The sequence below is a fragment of the Dunckerocampus dactyliophorus genome, chromosome 13 (assembly GCF_027744805.1).
Source record: "Dunckerocampus dactyliophorus isolate RoL2022-P2 chromosome 13, RoL_Ddac_1.1, whole genome shotgun sequence".
Classification (NCBI taxonomy): Eukaryota; Metazoa; Chordata; class Actinopteri; order Syngnathiformes; family Syngnathidae; genus Dunckerocampus; species Dunckerocampus dactyliophorus.
Window position 1 is genome coordinate 4,761,354 of NC_072831.1, and position 17,244 is coordinate 4,778,597.

The 17,244-nt window shown below is 43.5% G+C and overlaps 1 protein-coding gene across 1 annotated transcript in view; it reads left to right on the top strand.

The window, feature by feature from the left end:
* The first annotated feature begins 3,113 nt into the window (after positions 1 to 3,113).
* The window catches only part of LOC129192310 (sodium/potassium/calcium exchanger 3-like), a 95,601-nt gene continuing 81,470 nt past the window's right edge, over positions 3,114 to 17,244 (top strand). Inside the window, exon 1 of the mRNA XM_054796199.1 lies at positions 3,114 to 3,428. Within this exon, the coding sequence (XP_054652174.1) occupies positions 3,248 to 3,428 (181 nt within the window). The 5' untranslated portion in view covers positions 3,114 to 3,247. The remainder of the gene's footprint in view (positions 3,429 to 17,244) is intronic.

Sequence of the window (17,244 nt, forward strand, 5' to 3'; positions counted from 1 at the left end):
CTTGAACTATGTACAACGTCTTAGCATATCTTAGCAGCCTCAAGAAGAAGACAGGTTCTGTCATTGGCACTGAGCTGGACAGCCTGACATCCTTGGCAGAGCAAAGGACACTGAGGAGGCTCCTTTCCATCATGGACAACCAGCATCATCCAATGCACAGCATCATCTCCTGACAGAAGAGCAGTTTCAGTGGCAGATTACTATCACTGCCCTGCTCCACTCCTCCCCCACACCTTGCGGCTATTCAACACAACAACATCTATCCATCCATCCATCCTTCTATCCAAACATCCATCCGTCCATCCATCCTTCCATCCATCCATCCATCCATTTATCTGTTCATCCATCCATCCTTCCATCCATCCATCCATCCTTCCATCCATCATCCATCCTTCCATTCATCCATCCATCCATCCATCCATCCATCCATTTATCTGTCCATCCATCATCCATCCTTCCATCCATCCATCCATTCATCCATCCATCCATCCTTCATCCATCCATCCATCCATCCATCCATCCTTCCATCCATCCATCCATCCATCTATCCATCCATCCATCCATCCTTCCATCCATCCTTCCATCCTTCCATCCTCCTATCCATCCATCCATCCAACCATCCATCCATCCATCCTTCCATCCATCCTTCCATCCTCCCATCCATCCATCCATCCATCCATCCATCTATCCATCCATCCATCCATCCTTCCATCCTCCCATCCTCCCATCCATCCATCCATCCAACCATCCATCCATCCATCCTTCCATCCATCCTTCCATCCTCCCATCCATCCATCCATCCATCCATCCATCCATCATCCATCCATCCTTCCATCCATCCAACCATCCTTCCATCCATCCTTCCATCCTCCCATCCATCCATCCATCCAACCATCCATCCATCCATCCATCCTTCCATCCATCCTTCCATCCTCCCATCCATCCATCCATCCATCCTTCCATCCATCCATCCATCCATCCATCCATCTATCCATCCATCCATCCATCCATCCATCCATCCATCCTTCCATCCATCCTCCCATCCTCCCATCCATCCAACCATCCATCCATCCATCCATCCATCCATCCATCCATCCTTCCATCCTCCCATCCATCCATCCATCCATCCTTCCATCCATCCATCCATCCATCCATCATCCATCCATCCATCCATCCATCCTTCCATCCAGCCATCCATCCATCCATCCATCCATCCATCATCCATCCATCCATCCTTCCATCCATCCATCCATCCATCCATCCATCCATCCATCCATCCATCCATCCATTCATCTACATGTGTTGCTTTACAAAATATGAAAGTGGCAAAGTTGCATTGCTGGAAAAAGGTTTGGACACCCCTGCTTTAGCTTAAAAAAATGACCCCAGCATGCATGTTTTTGGTTTGCGGGAGGAAGCCGGAGTACCTGCTGAAAATCCACGCAGGCATGTGGCGAACGTGCAAACTGAGGCCAATGTGCGAACCACTCGGCCACCCGTGGCTGTGCTGAGTGCCTGTCCTGCAGAGGAATGTAGACGTCTCCAGAATGCATGAAGGAGGGCAGACGAATCCTGAGGCGTGAGCCGGCGTCTTCCTGCTGCAGCCACTCTGCTTAAGCGCGCCACTGTCTGTAATTGCACTATATTAGAGCTGTGTTTGGTATTTGTGTGCCTTTGCTTATGTTTGTGTGTGGTGTGCAGGTGTCCCGCACACCACACTCTGGCGAGAACAGGAGAAGACTGGATTAGTGAGGCGGCTTCACACAAGAGACGTGATGTTTCGGCGTCGTCAGACGATGCGCTCCGCTGAGTGCAGATCAATTGTGACAGCTCAATTTCACTGAGCAGGACAATTCCCAAGTGCTTGAAATATCGACTTCTCTCCTTTTTTCATGCCCAGTTCCCCCCGTTGTTTTAAAAATAAACACAACCCCTCTGATGTTTCACACCACAAGGTGTGACCTTTGAACCTAATCAGCGAGCGTGCCTGTGAGTGAGCCAGGCAATGACTATGAGCGACACGTGTTTAAAATTGATTTTATGTATGCGGCGAAACAAATAAATTGGGGGGTAAATTGAGAGCTTTTTGGATGATGGGCAAAATTCCCAAAAAGTGCAGTTTTCATTTAAGAAGAAAAGCACGTCTTGAAAAGACCTTGTCTCCTTCAACGCCACAAAATGTCCCGTCTGGAATTTGCAGGAGAACACCAAACATGGGACATTGAAAGGTGGAAGAAAATGTTATTCTCCCTGATGGCTTCCAACGTTACTGGCATGACAAGGAGATCCCATCTGAGATGTTTTCACACAGCACAGTGGAGGGGGCGCCATCATGATCCTTCAATGGAACAATGGAGCTTCAGGTTGTGCAGGGGCGTCAAACGGCAGAGGGTTATGTGGAGATGTTGCAGGGGGCATCCCTCATGACTGAGGGCCCTCGTCTGCGTGGTAACAGCTGGGTTTTTCAACAGGACAACGCTGCAGTTCACAATGCTCGCTTGACCAAGGACCTCTTCAGGGAGAATAACATCACTCTTTTGGACCATCCTGCATGTTCCCCTCATTTAAATCCAGTGGAGAACATTTAGGGATGGATGGCAAGGCCAGTTTACACAAATGGACATCACTTCCAAACAGTGGATGCCCTCCGTGAAGCCATCTTCACCACCTGCAGCAACATTCCCACTAGCCTCCTGGAAACACTGGCATCATGCATGCCCACACCCATTTTTAAGCTGATTAACAAGAATGGTGCAGCTATTCATTACTTACTGCTTTTTATCTACATTTTATTTCTATTTTAGTTTTTTTTTATCAATGAACGTAAACATTTGATCCGTTGATGAACAGCTAATTTCACTTTATTGCTTGTTTGCAATAAATTGCTGACTGTAAAGTGTGTTTGTCTCACTCCCATTTCTTCTTTTTGCATTTTGAAGCTCAACGTAGAACCTCCCTAAGATTCAACAGTGCAAAATTTCAATTCTTGCAAATTTGTTCAACTGCTCTTAAAATTGTGATCAATGTACAATACAGTAGTTCTCTGTTTTCACGTTGTTTGTTTTTTCTTTTATTTTGAAAGTTTCCACCGGATGTAGCAGCGTGTAAAACACTAGCTTATACATTGAGAGTCCCTCGCCAAGGCAGTCACATCTGTACCTGCAGCTCTCATCACGCGTCCTTTTTGCACCACCACCACCACCACCACCGGGGCATCCACGGGAACGCTCGCCGGAAGAAGAGCGCCATGGCCCGCGCGGAGGAAGACGGAATGCCGGAGACAACCGTGGGAGTCGGAGTGATGCTGAACCGACGGAGGAGCAACGGCAGGCGAAGAAAGCGAAAGGAGTTGTTCGCCGTCCAGATGTGCTTGACGGGCTTTCTGCTGGGACTGGCCGCCGGGCTCCGGAAGGTGGCACAGCACGGAGGTAAGACGTCAGTGGTATCGGAATATGAACATCATTGCTGTCATATTGTTTCTCAGCGGAGATGAAGTGCAAGGACAAAGCTTGAACTTGCACGGTTGCTTCATCGAACAAGTCCCGCTCAGCTGCACGTAACACTCCGAATTCATTATTCAGGAGTCATTTTTTTCCTTCAAGGTTTGTTGAGGAAAATAACATTCAGGGCAATATTTGTTGGTCGTTAACGGTCATGGTTTGGTTTATTTGGAACCTGCTTAACAAAGTTACATGTTTATTCTTGCACTGTTCAACATGCCCGAAAAGGAGTTGGAAGACGGAGAGCTTATTGTACCCTTCACGACATTTCTCCGTGTCTCAGCTATTCCTGACAATTTATTCACTTTTCTGTGTGGAACATGTACTACGATACCATTTTTTTTTTATTATTATTATAGTCAAAGAACAAGGATAACGACATGTACTGTGAAGTTCATGGAGTTTGCAGATAGCTTATTCAGAAATAAATAAGTGCTAATGACTTCATAAAAGGAAGAGTGTAGGTATAGTAGGTAAGGGGTAAAGGAACGTACACATTGTATTATGCATTGTATTATGAATACATACATAATGCAGGGTATATTATAGATAAAACGTGTCATAAACAGATTCATCTGAATAATAACATGGATGGATGATATCAAACCTTGTAAAAACCATATCAGCGTTTCTTAACATATTCATTTGTTGTTTGACGTTTCTATTTAGTCCGAGCCATACTTTTACTCCGCATGCTGATGTGCTCATCATGTGCTCAAACATTTCCAGGTGCTTCTAATGTCATTTTGTCATGAGCCACGCGGGGTTGCGTTCAAAGAGACCACGGTAATGTAAGTCGAATTGACATGTTTTGAGTGTACTTTTGGGGGGATTCCCGAGCATACTAAATGCAGCAAATTGTACTTCGGCATTCAAGTGGTCATGACACCGAAACACATTTCAATCTGATTATTTTGTCAGGGAAAAATTACATTGAGAGGCATAATCGCATCTCCACATTTGGTGACCCTCGACGTGGGCCAAAATAGCCCGCAATAAGTGAAATCTGCAAAGTAGGCAACTTAAATTTTTTTTTTTTACAATTGTTTTGTTTTAAGTTGTAAAACCCCTCACCATAGACTTTTCTTTATACAGGCATTAACATTTTATCACATTTTGCTCTTGTTTAAACACTCTCAAAGCTCACATTTCGTTTGAATTTGAATGATCAACCTACTGGGTTGGAAACTCGACTGTAGAGTTTTTGCATCCTTGTTAAAACATATTGCTCCTAGCGTTTGCTAGCGACCACTGACCACAACAGGAAACAGCACGAAGGAGATTGATTGATTGACAAAGGTCTAAAGCCAATCAGGACACAGAACACAATGGGTGGGTTTTCCATTAGCCAATCAGGACTGTTGTGGCACAATATTTAGCCGGCTATTGTCTACTGTGGGTTCCTAATACGCTCGTACGGGCACGTAAACACATACTGAGACGAGGTGGAGCTGCACACATCTTCAACTCTAACAAGAGTATACAACACCCTCTAATACAATTACAATACAATAACAGACACACACAACAGAGCACCGATAGAGCGCTCGAATACACCACAAGGACGCACAACACAATGCATACGCTGTTAAAAAAAACATGCAAACTTGCACTTTAAAAAATCCACGGAACAGCGAGTCCGCAAAAGGTGAAGCGCGATGTAGCGAAGGAACACTGCACTCGAATGTTTACTTTTGTTATGTTTTTTTCACTAAAAACAGTCTATTTCTGGAGTCTGGAGCAGAATGCAGATGTGATATCACACTTGGGACGACCCCTCCATTGGACATTTTTTGCATTGGTGGAGCATTTTTTGTTGAATTTCTGTTGTGTGTAATACACAGGGATGTCCCAATCCGATCTTCAGGATCGGCTGCCGATCCACTGTATTTTGAAGATCGAATAATATCGGCATCCGCCACCAGATTGGGCCACTCTGGTTGCCGTAGACTGTAACTTTGGGCCACACTCCCAACACGGCAAGTGCGGTAATACGCCTCAAAGCTGGTTGCCACTCGACTCCCGCCGCCCGTTAGAAGAAGAAAACGCAACACCACCATGCAGACATGTCCACGGTGTACCGTGGTGAAGGTACGTTCACGTTGAATGTCGGCTATTCGGCTCCGTAGCTGCAGCGGTAGTTCCCCGTCACTGTGACTGCTGTGTCATGGTGCGGGGAGCTCCCATGGGAAATGCTGCTCTAACCGCTCGTTGTTTTTACTAGGGACCGTCAATAAATTACTATTGTGTTGAAGAGAGTTTGCTGTGTAATAAAAAAGTACCTTTAGCAATACTTTGGTGGCATTTTTTTTAATGCTTTGAAGAGCTATTTTCATAACCATATTCAATTCCACAAATTTGTGTTTGTAACAAAAGCTTATTATTAAAAAAAACCAAAAACAATTGGTATCGGATTGGATTGGTAAGACTATAAAAATAAAATTGGATCAGATTGGAAGCCAAAAAATGTGGATCGGGGCATCCCCAGTTAGACATATATTTTTTCCGATTATGCCTGAGCGTTGCCTGGCAGGCTTTTGCTCAAACACTCGAGCAGAAGGAGTAAGCTTGTTCACCTTTCCATAAGACCTAATTTGCCGTGAGAAATGGACCAGGCAAGTGTAACGAACGCGAGCAAAATGGACACCGTCAAATTTGTCACTATTGTACTCGGCACACTTCGAGGACAATTGTTTTGATAATACACTAAGTCCCCAATTTACGAACATCTGACATGCGAACTTTTGGAGATACGAACACAAGCCGACTGGTCTATTTTTTCATGTATTTTGCATTGTAGTACGGTACTGTAACTCTATATTTATACTGTACATGCTTGACCAGTAGAGGGCACTGTGACACTGCTAATGGGACCAACAGAGGAAGAGTTAGACGCTGAAAGCTAAATGGAAAGCTACAGTGTAGCTGTATGATGCAACCCGGACAGAGCGTGTGATTAAAGTTTATGAAGAGTTAATAGGCCTGCTTAATTCTACACCACCCACAGAACACTACCTCTTTTAGAAGAGTCTAACCACGACGACCATTTGTCCTTTTTTACAATAACTCCTCCTCCAACTCCTCCACAACGACGTATGCTCGACCACTCCTCTTCAAAGGTAAATAACATTTATCATTACGTATTATTATATCACTTTTATTATTGTTTTTTTCATTAATTATCCTGGTTTAACATTACTACTGCATCCAAACTCATATTTACATACATACACATATACTGTATATGTATACACGTACATGTAGTACCTATATCATTGGTAATAGTACCTTTTCCCCGACTTAAGAACAATTCGACATAAGAGCGGTCGTCTGGAACCAATTGTGTTCGTTGGTTGGGGACCTGGTGTACCAAGTGAATGATAACAATATCCACTTATTGTTTTTCTTTGTCTTTCTGTTTCGTCCCTTGTTTATAGCGGAAAACCTGTTTATGACTTTCTAAATACAGTTTTTAACATTATTACAGCCCAGTAGACATGAAATAACACGCCTATAGTCACCTTTTATTCTTTGTTTACATCACATTGCGCAACTCTTATGCTGCAGGGACTCGAGATGGCCACTAGCTAGCAAGCTCAGGGCTTTGGGCTACGCTCTCTCTCCATCACGACGGTCTGGTACAGTAACTGCATTACTGTAAACGCTGTGCTGATCTGCCTGTTGACCTCGAGCTCCAGCCTTGCTTCACCCGTGAACAAGACCCCGAGATACTTGTGGCCCTGTCCTGTGTTAGTGGGATTTTTTTTTTTTTTAACTGTGCCGGATTAGTAAATAGTTGCATCCAGACGGGAACGGATCAGTGGGTGAAAAGGATGTAACACACAAGGCACACCTACGTGTGGCGCTGTAAACAGACACGCAGACAGAACCACATGACACCAAACTATAGAAGAAGAAAGAAGGCATGCGCATAAGTCCGTTGTCTTCCGGTTTCCAAGGCTCATCTAGACTCATGACAAAGTGAAATTACTTCTACGAGTCATTTTGGATACAGAAAATATCAGAAGAATGTCAACTAATATTCAGATCGGCCATCTACACCGAAACAACAGCGTTTTCAGATTTTCCCACTGCGGAAGCCCATCCATCCATCCATCCATCCATCTTCTATGCTGCTTATCCTCACTAGGGTCGCACGAAGCCGATCCCAGCTGACTTCGTCGAGAGGCGGGTTACACCACGAACTGTTCGCCAGTCAGTCGCAGGGCACATATAGACAAAAATCAATTACACTCCCATTCATACCTATGGACAATTTAGAGTCTCCAATTAACCTAACATGCATGTTTTTGGAATGCGGGAGGAAACCGGAGTACCCGGAGAAAATCCACACACGCCCAATCCGATGGGTGGAATCCACCCTTTTCCGACTGCGCCTAAAAATTCCGTCCAAAAAGGGCAGCCTTGGTGAGGCCAGTGTTCACCGGAAACAGGCTGGACTTACTGCTGGCAATGCGAACCAGGCTCCTGCTCCGGTTGTACAAGGACCGAAAGGCATGTAGTCGCGTGCCACCAATCCCGTACTCCCGGAGCACCCCCCCACAGGAGGAACACGGTCTAATATAACCTGTAGCCGAGGTTAGATGCGCCCTTCTCTAGAGGCTGACGATTCCCCTGATCCTTAGTTGGAACCCCATCCTGGTCTGCCAATCCAGAGGTACTGTTTCCGACTTCTACGCAATGTTGAAAGAGGCGTGTCAACCAAGACAGCCCCTCAACATCCACAGTAAACAGAACAACTTGAAATAATCCACAAAGTCAGGAAAGTTGCAGTAACGCATTGAGGCCACATGCAAACGTCCCGGAGCACCGCAGCGCCGAGTGAACGTGTGCTAGCCTGGTATGAAGCAAGGAGGAGCAATCGCACAGAAGCCCCCTTTAAATTCGCCCGGGGCCGGGGCACCCATGGGCGTTAATGGTGGTGCTGACTACTGCTCACTCTCAGTCAGCTGGATTCTTGTTGTTTGAGTCACAGATTGACGGCTATGCTACGCATCTTCTCAAGCCTTTATGACAGCGTTGATAAATTCCTCTTCCTTGATAAATTCTTATGACATGACTAATTATGCTAGATCTGGTTTAGTTATCTCAGATGTTCAGATTTCAAGGTCAAGCTGTCTTAATAATCATACCCTTGATAATAATTTGTGCACAGTGTTTCCCACAGGGGGCATTTTTTTTTTAAAAAGGCTAAAAGAAATGTTTTACTGTCGTCCCTTGCCACGGCACGGTTCAGCATCGCTCCTTCCCTCGATTGCAAGTTTCCACAAATGAATGAATGAATTAATGATTGCTGTTTTGTGCTTGGATACGGCCTATTACACAGGTCTACAAAATTTGATGAAGAATGAAAACCATACTTTTTAGTTAATTTGAGGGCGCTGATTTGAAAAATGAAATTGACTTGTAATTGACGTAACGTGTGGCATTTTTTCGGAAATGCATAAGTTAATGTGACGCCGTGAAGACAAAGCAGGTACTAAGTGATGGATATGGCATAAATCCTGGTTATGGTCATGGTTTCATTCGTTTGGAACATGTATACAAGTTACACCTGAGTACATCACACAGTTCCAAGCAAGGCTGATTTAATCCTACCCCTCACCTGCTTCACGTCAATTGCAATTCATTTATTCACCTCCTGTTTTCCAAATGTAGTCTTTGCCAATTGTCAATACACAGGAAAGTGACCGGGTAATATAACAATGTGGTGCAGTGACAGTCAAGGTATACACTTACTGCAAAGAAATGCTATAGCAGACTTCCTGATAATAACAGATAGATAATAACTGATGGCAGGGTTAGGAGTTGACAGAAACAGTTTGCTAATGAGTGAGTCCAGACAATGTACTCACCAGAATGAAGAGTAAGAGTGATCAGACTTAGCATTGTACTGTATGTGTAGTATTGTTTGTATCTTCCTTGTACTTTGGAAACATCAACTGCTTGCACTGTTTCTTATTAAATCGCTCATTTTAGTGCATTGTTTGAGTTCCTTGCTCAGTCCGTTCCATAATTTGATTCCACATACCGAAATGCTGACGGTTTTTAGCGTTGTTCGTGCATCTAAGTGTTAAGTTGAACATTTCCCTAAGGTCATATTTCTCCTCTCTTGTTGAGAAGAATTGTTTTATGTTTTCGGGTAACAGGTCATTATTTGTTTTATGTATGATTTTAGCAGTATGAAGGTTTACCAAGTCAGTAAATTTGAATAATTGTGATTTTAAGAATAAAGGGCTTATATGTTCTTTGTAAGTGGTATTATGGATTATCCTAACTGACCTTTTTTCTAGTAACTTAAGCACAGAGGAGGACATAACGTGACTTAGAACATCGTTTTATGGTAACGGCGTCCTTCTTTTAATACCACTCCTCCTTCTAGTGAAATGAACCAGTGAACCAATGCAAACTGAGCAGTTTCAGCAAGAAGCTGCACATCTAGCCTCCAGAAGGCAGATTAGAAATTGGTGTGCTTTGCTTTTTGTGTATGCTACATGGCATTTTTAAGCTTTTTAGGGGGCGTGAGCATAAGATTACCAAAAATGAAGGCTGATATGAAAAATCGGACATCAGATTCGAAATCAGCACCCCAAAATTAGCCAAGGAGATGTGTTTCAAAAACTGTGTAGACCAGTGTTATCAGTCAAAAATATGCATATTTAAGCAAATTCTACATTTTGTTGGCCTAAATGAATCATTTTCCAGCATAAACATGGCTAAGTGAAATATCGACGCTTTCAAATTGTGGTATGTAGTATTCTACACTGGCCACTAGGTGTCAGTAATGTTACTGTAATGTTCAGTGAGACACACAAGCACCAGACTTGATCGCAGGCGCAATAATTCCTAATAAAAATCTCAAATAACTCACTTCCTGTCAGCCACACACTGAGCTCCCCCTAGCACTGGAAGACATTTACAGCAACACACACAAGTACAAGTCTTACATATGTCTTAAATCCTCTTATTATGTCTACTATATTGGGTAATAGGAGTGTTAAGGTGACTATAGGGGTATTATGTCATGTCTAGAGGGCTCTAATAATGTCAAATGCTGCATTTAGAAGGTCGTAAACAGGTTTTCTATGTTCTAACAAACATATTCAATTTATTAATAATGAATCTTACTTAGCAGAAATTCACTTACAGTAATTTCCGGACTATAGAGCGCACCGGTATATTGGCCGCACCTACTAAATTTAAAGAGAAAAAAAGATTTGTACATATGGAGGCCATACAGGTCTATAAACCACAGGTGTGCACGTTGTAAAATGGGATCGTTAGTACACAGAAAGATGTTACACGGAAAGATTTTTAAAACTTTTGATAAAATAAATGTTTTTTTCCAAACAGTGCCAAACAGTGCATGTAATATGGCTAGTTAAACAGTAGCCTAACAGAAAAGTCATTTTTCGCAGTCTTCATCCTCCTCCTGAGAACTAAAACCACTAAAGTCGTCTTCTTCAGCATCAGAATTGATCAGCCTCATAATTCCTTCATCACACACCTTGTCAGTCTCTCTCTCGTTGTCGCTCTCGGTGTCACTTTCGTCTTGAGGCAAATTAGCACATTTGCTTGAGCTGTCCTCTTCATCACGCAGTACTCCAGCCTTTCTAAACCCGTTGTCGATAGTGGACGTTTTGACACACGCTAGAGAAAGACAGAACGCAACAAAGACAAACCTTGCAATCCTACCTCCACTTGATGTTCCCAGCCTCACCCGTCAGCACTGATGATGAGATGACATGTTTTTCATCAGAGTCCAGTCCAAGCAGTCCAAACGCAAGCTGTAATAGTTTTACACTTGATCAAACTTACTTAAGATTTGTCAAATCAAAACACGATCGCCGCGAAAGGCTTCCTGGAGCTGCACTCAAAGCATCATGGGGACTGTAGTTCTTTTAGCCGTAAGTTAGCTGTATAAGCTGCAGGATTCAAAGCAGGAAAAAAGTGGCGGCTAATCAATGGAAATTACGGCATCACAATCAGGTCTGGACCCAAATAACCACGATTAATGTTATATTATTATCCCGTTATATTATGGCTTTTTGCTCTATTTTTACATTTTTGCTGTTGATTTTGTTTATTCAATTTCTTTTCATTAAAAAACAAAAACAAAGCACAAGGCCTCAAATGGCCGCACTTTGGACACGCCTGGTTTATGTATTTCACCGGGAAGGCAAAGAGTTACCAAAACGACGGAAGTATGTGTCCAGGCTGCGTCTTCTTAGCACTATCGCTATCATTACTCATGCTAGGTAACGCATTCAATACCAAAGACTTATTTATACGTATTTTAAACCCGAATGCTCGCTCTCAAAGATGTATTTATACTTCTTTTATGATGTTGTGCGAGGCAAAAATAGGTGATGACGCAATGGCAGACTAAAGGAAGTCACTGTCACTGCAGTTATAAACCATAAAAACGACAATGAGGTGGCAGAAGTGCATTTGATAAGAGCTCGGCATGGATCTTCTACATGAACGAACACGCTTGACCGCAAGGAGGACGTGGAAGAGCATGGAGGGTTACACACACGCACACAGTTTAGTTCAAAATGTGAAAAAATAAATAGTTAGTGGTGTTATATATGGTGTTATATTTGTTATATTTGTGTTGTTTATGTTGTGGTGCAGTTGTTTGGATATTTGAGCTGTAACAAAGCAAAAAATAGTGTCAAAGTGAAAGCTTTGCTTGAACTGTATCTTTTCAGAAAAAGCTGTTTTTTTCCGTTTTTAGTTGGGAACTTTTATTTTCCTGAAACCTACCTATGTTCTACTGCTGATTACTAAAGAACGGAAAAAGGTAGAAACAAACTTTTTTTTCTGATGAAAGATGAGAGTCTGATCTTTGTTTTGGTGGGTTCCATGTTTATTTAGCCATAGAACACAATATTCTATGTGCCTTGAAAAATCACTCCAAATCCTCTAACATGGCTGGTACTGAAGGGGTTGAATTTTGACAAATGGCTGGGATTGAATGGGTTAAAGCCTGGGCTGCACGCTTGTGGAGGTGTTCTGCACGCTCCCCGGGCTTGTGGACGTTACCTGCATGTCCGGATCTTACCTCCTGTGGCGAATACTTTGCCTTTTGTGACCGCTTGTGTTTGAGTTCTGAGTAAATGCGTGAGGCAAGAACCACTTCCTGTCTTTCACACGCAGAGCAGAGTCACAATGCATAACAGGTAGCACGAAATCCATTCGTGGGGCTGCAAATGTATTAGTTATTCACAAATAAATGAATGTATGGGAATCTAATCTTCTTTCACTTTGAATATTTTCCTTTTTAAGCTGCAGGCCATCTATATATCTGTACATACATGTAGTTGTGTTTTACCCCCTGAAACGAGAAGGTAAAGACAAAAGCTCCATATGAGGGGGCATTAGTCATATGAGCGGCTATTATCTTCAGGTTTTAAAACCGCTGAACTTTGCGATTCAAGCTAAAGTCCCATTGTCATCCATCTGTGACCAACAAATGCTCATGGTATAGACACTCCATTAACTCTAGCGCTGTATATCCGTTATACAGCATTAGTGTCCACATGATCTTATTACATAACTCAAACCTTTGCTTGTTGGGTCTCCTCCTTTGTGGACGCGAGCAGAATGGAGTCACAGATGGAGCACTTTGCACCGACAAAGCCTCGGGAGTTGGAGCAGAGGAACAGAATTAGACAAAAAGGAAAAGCGACAAGAGTGCAGGGGTAATGCAAAGAGGAAAAAAAGGAGCATGTGAGGACAGCTGGGGCTGGGAGGGAGAAGAGGATGACGAGGGAGATGGAAACTACTCGACAGGAGTGTGGTGTTAGTGAGTGAGATCAAGAGTCGAAGGATGAGAGATGTGTGAGTGTTGACTGCATGAAACAAGGATGTACTGCAGTGGTCATCAACCTTTTTGAGACCAAGATCCCTGGTCTCGGCCTTCAACCCTAAATTTGATTTGTTTCTGCATTTGTTTTTGTTTCTCAAGTCATGCAATGACAAATGAGCCACAGTCCGCGGATGGGCCTTTGTCGGAGTCGGGCTTGTGGCGTGGGCTCTACGCGCAAACTTCAGCTCGGCTTGTTGGCTCAGTATCGTGGGCGAGCGATGGTGAGGACAGAGAGACTGGCCAATGGAGCCCTAACGAGCCGCAGCTTGAAGATTTTGTGCCTTAATTTTGAGATAGAAAAGGCAGATTTTGAGCCATATACGTGCAATAATGTGTTCACAGGCACATCGCTAAGCTCTGGTGAGTCGGTGTCCCTACCCTGATACTTCCAGCCGGGTTTTGGGTGCTGGGATCCTAGCTGGAGCTTGTAGGTTGCGTGCCTGTTGGTCACTCTCTGGGAGGGGACTACACTCATTTAATAAATACAATTGTTTGTAACGTTCTCGCAATGGAAGATCGACCAGTAGCTCTTGATTGGCGGGTCGCTGTACTGTCACTAAAGAGTCATTCAGATTAAGAAAGACGAGGATGAAGACAAGAGTTTAGATCAGGCAACGTCTTCGGTGTGTCATAATCCAGCGGAACTTGCTTATGTCGACAGCCGTTCTATCTGGACCAACTCATCAAGTCCCGGTCCACCGTGTCCTTCTCATTACTAAAAAGTACCCACTTAAGTCAATGTTGATAAGCAGTAATCCCTCGTTTATGGCGGATAACTGGTTCCAGAGCCAATCCAAATGAATTTCCGCCAAGTAGGATTCCTTATTTCTAAATGGAAGACAGTGTTCGCTCCATCACGGTTCACCTTTTGCAAACTCACTGTTTCGCAGGGTTTTTTTGTGCAATTTTAGCGCTTTTTTTAACAGCATACGAATGCGCATTGTGTGTTCTGCGTCTCTATTGGCTAAGGGAAACCCGCCCATTGTCTTGTGTGTGCTGTCTTGGCTGTAGACCATCGTCAATCAATCTCCTTCGTGGCGAACTGCCATGTTTTTGTTGTTTGATCGCTAGCAAACAGCTTGCAGAGACATTTTCTCCCCGACAAAACCCACAATGTCGACGAAACGTTCTGCACCTAAAAGGCAGAGGAAGATGCTAACCATTGCACAGAAAGTTGGACTTCAGGACAAGCTGAAGGAAGGTACAAGTTGCGGCTGTAGGACGCCATTACAGAATAAATGAATCTTCGGTTCAAGTCGAACGAGGAGGAGGAAAATATGACGACAGGAGCAAAATGTTTTAACAAGGACACAACAACGCATCAGTGGAACAGCGCCAGGACGAAGCGGCACGGCCAGAGGAGTGAAATATGCGTGAGTCACTCAATCATTTGTTGTGTACAACCTAGTAGGTTGATCATTAAAATTCAAACAAAATTTGCACGTTGAGAGGGTTTAACCAAGAGAGAAATGTTAACGCCTGTCTGAGAAAAGTGTATAAAGTGTATGGTGAGGGGTTTTACAGCCTTAAAACATATATAATCATTGTAAACACATAAAGTTGGCTCCTTGGTGGATTTATTGCGAGCTATTTTGGCAACCTATCCCCCACAGATAAATGAGGGAACACTATTTTTTGTAGTTAGAGAGATTTTAAAACTGATAGCTCCGTGATTGACCGTAGCGCGGGTGGAAGGGAGTTCCAAAGCTTGGGGGCAAAGGCAGCAAAAGAGCGATTCAAAAGGGTTGGTTTTACGCCCAAATAAAAATGCATTTACAAATAAAACACCATGAACTATTCACAGGTTTTCACATTTGGAACTACATTGTGCGTGCGCGCGCATGCACGTGCACACGTGCACGCATACTGTAATTGTTTTGTTTTTTTCAATTTTCATTGTGAGTTTACCTGCCTCCTGTCGACCGCATGTCACTGAAGGTGACGTACATACGCATCCTCCATTTTTTGGAAAGTTGGATCTCTAAGATGTTTACGGTGGAGTGTAATCCGCTACTAAAACAAACCATTCAGGTCAACTTTTTCAAGTGAAGTTGGGATCAGAAATAAGATGCCAGACGTTTCCTGGGCCAAATGAGCTGCAGGTGTGAGTCACCGAAAGCAGCAACTTTTTCATTGTAGCGCTGTGTGGGTAAGATTAGAGCGCTATACGTCAGTGCCACGCTGCAGGAGGCACCTGGCATATTCACTTATAGTCCTTGGATTGACGCTAATTGTCCCTGAATGGGCGAGCTGAAAGAAAAGCTGCAGTGGGATGTAACCAGTCTCCAAATTGAACATTTGTGACTGGTTAGATTTATGTTTTAGGTATCCTGTAGCCCAGGGGTGTGCAAACCTTTTCCATTCTTGATGTGACTGATCCCAAAGACTATGATGTAACAACGAGACACCACACGGACACCGTCCTCCTGTTTTGTTATTCATTTTGGAATCCAGCAGTGTTTCTCACCTTCAAGGTCATAATGCTGGCTGCAGTATTGGGGTGAGAAACACGACTGAATTCAAGAAACAACTGAAGGTGGTGGTGGCTGATCTCGCTGCCACATCGTGTCTTTGGGGACAGTCACGTCAAGAGTCATGTCTTCTATGAGGCTAAAAGTACCGCAGATTCTGGTGCATAAGCCGCTACTTTTTTCTTAAACTTTGAACCCTGCGTTTTATGCAGCGCTGCGGCTAATCTATGGCTACATTCTAATCTTGTGACATCTCCTTTACTTCAGAACTACTACTAGTTGTTTGAATACATCATTTTTGGCTTCTTAGTCCCCCCCCCCCCCGTTTTAAACCCTTTATTAAGTTTAGAATAAATAAATTGGAGGCTAACTAGTTAGCTCGCTAGCCTGCTATGCAACCGTGGCCGACTCTTGTGTCCCTGCAGTGATCCCGTAGCCTGCGCATTAGCAATGTGGCGTAAACTAAGAATTATAGGAGTGTAAAGGTGACTATAGGGGTGTTATTTCATGTCCACGTGGCTCTAATGATGGTAAAAACCTATTTAGAAAGTCATAAACCTGTTTTCTATGCTGTCACCACAAAAATATTACCTTTGATTAACCTCCTACGACCTGGCGAATTCACTTCCTGCGGTTGGGTCTGGAACCAGTTAACCTGGATAAATGAGGTTAGCTGCTGGAAACCAAGGACCCACTGTCATAAAAAATAAAGAAAATACTAAGGCGAAATATTGATAACGGAGCGTATGGTATTGTTCTATCTTGGTGTTGAATCTGTGTTGATTCCCACATCAGCATCACGTATCGATGTCGTTCCGGAGTGAAAGTAAGCACGCTATGACAATTTTGACCTTTCAACATGAAGCCAAGTTATTTTCATTCACGCTCGTTGAACCTCAGGAAACCTCTCCTGACAAAGAATCACCCGTACGTCGACTGTGAGTCAGCTTGGGTGTGATGGGTACCACGAGGTAACTGATTTCGTCTGCGGGTCATGTTTTGTGTGAACATTTTAGTTTCTGTTCTCGCCCTCTTTCAGTCACTCCCTCTCTGCCCGTATATGCCCAAGCTAATTCATCATCCAATCCAAAGCCTATTTTTGTACCCACGGTGTGTATTCTGGGATTCTCAGCTCAGTGACACAGAACAAATGAGGGAAGAGTCGAAGAAAGTCCAGCGCTTTGAAGAAGATTCTGGAAACGAGCAGTTGCATTTGATTTTTCTCCTCATTCCTTGACTTGACGTCTTGCTTTATTTCTCTGGTTATCGTAAAACAGTGGATAAGTTAGTACGGGGGGACCCGTTTATGTCGATGCCCCTCCGTCTGGCTGACTGATGAGGACATTAGTGATGCGTGGCTCAATACTGAAATATCGAC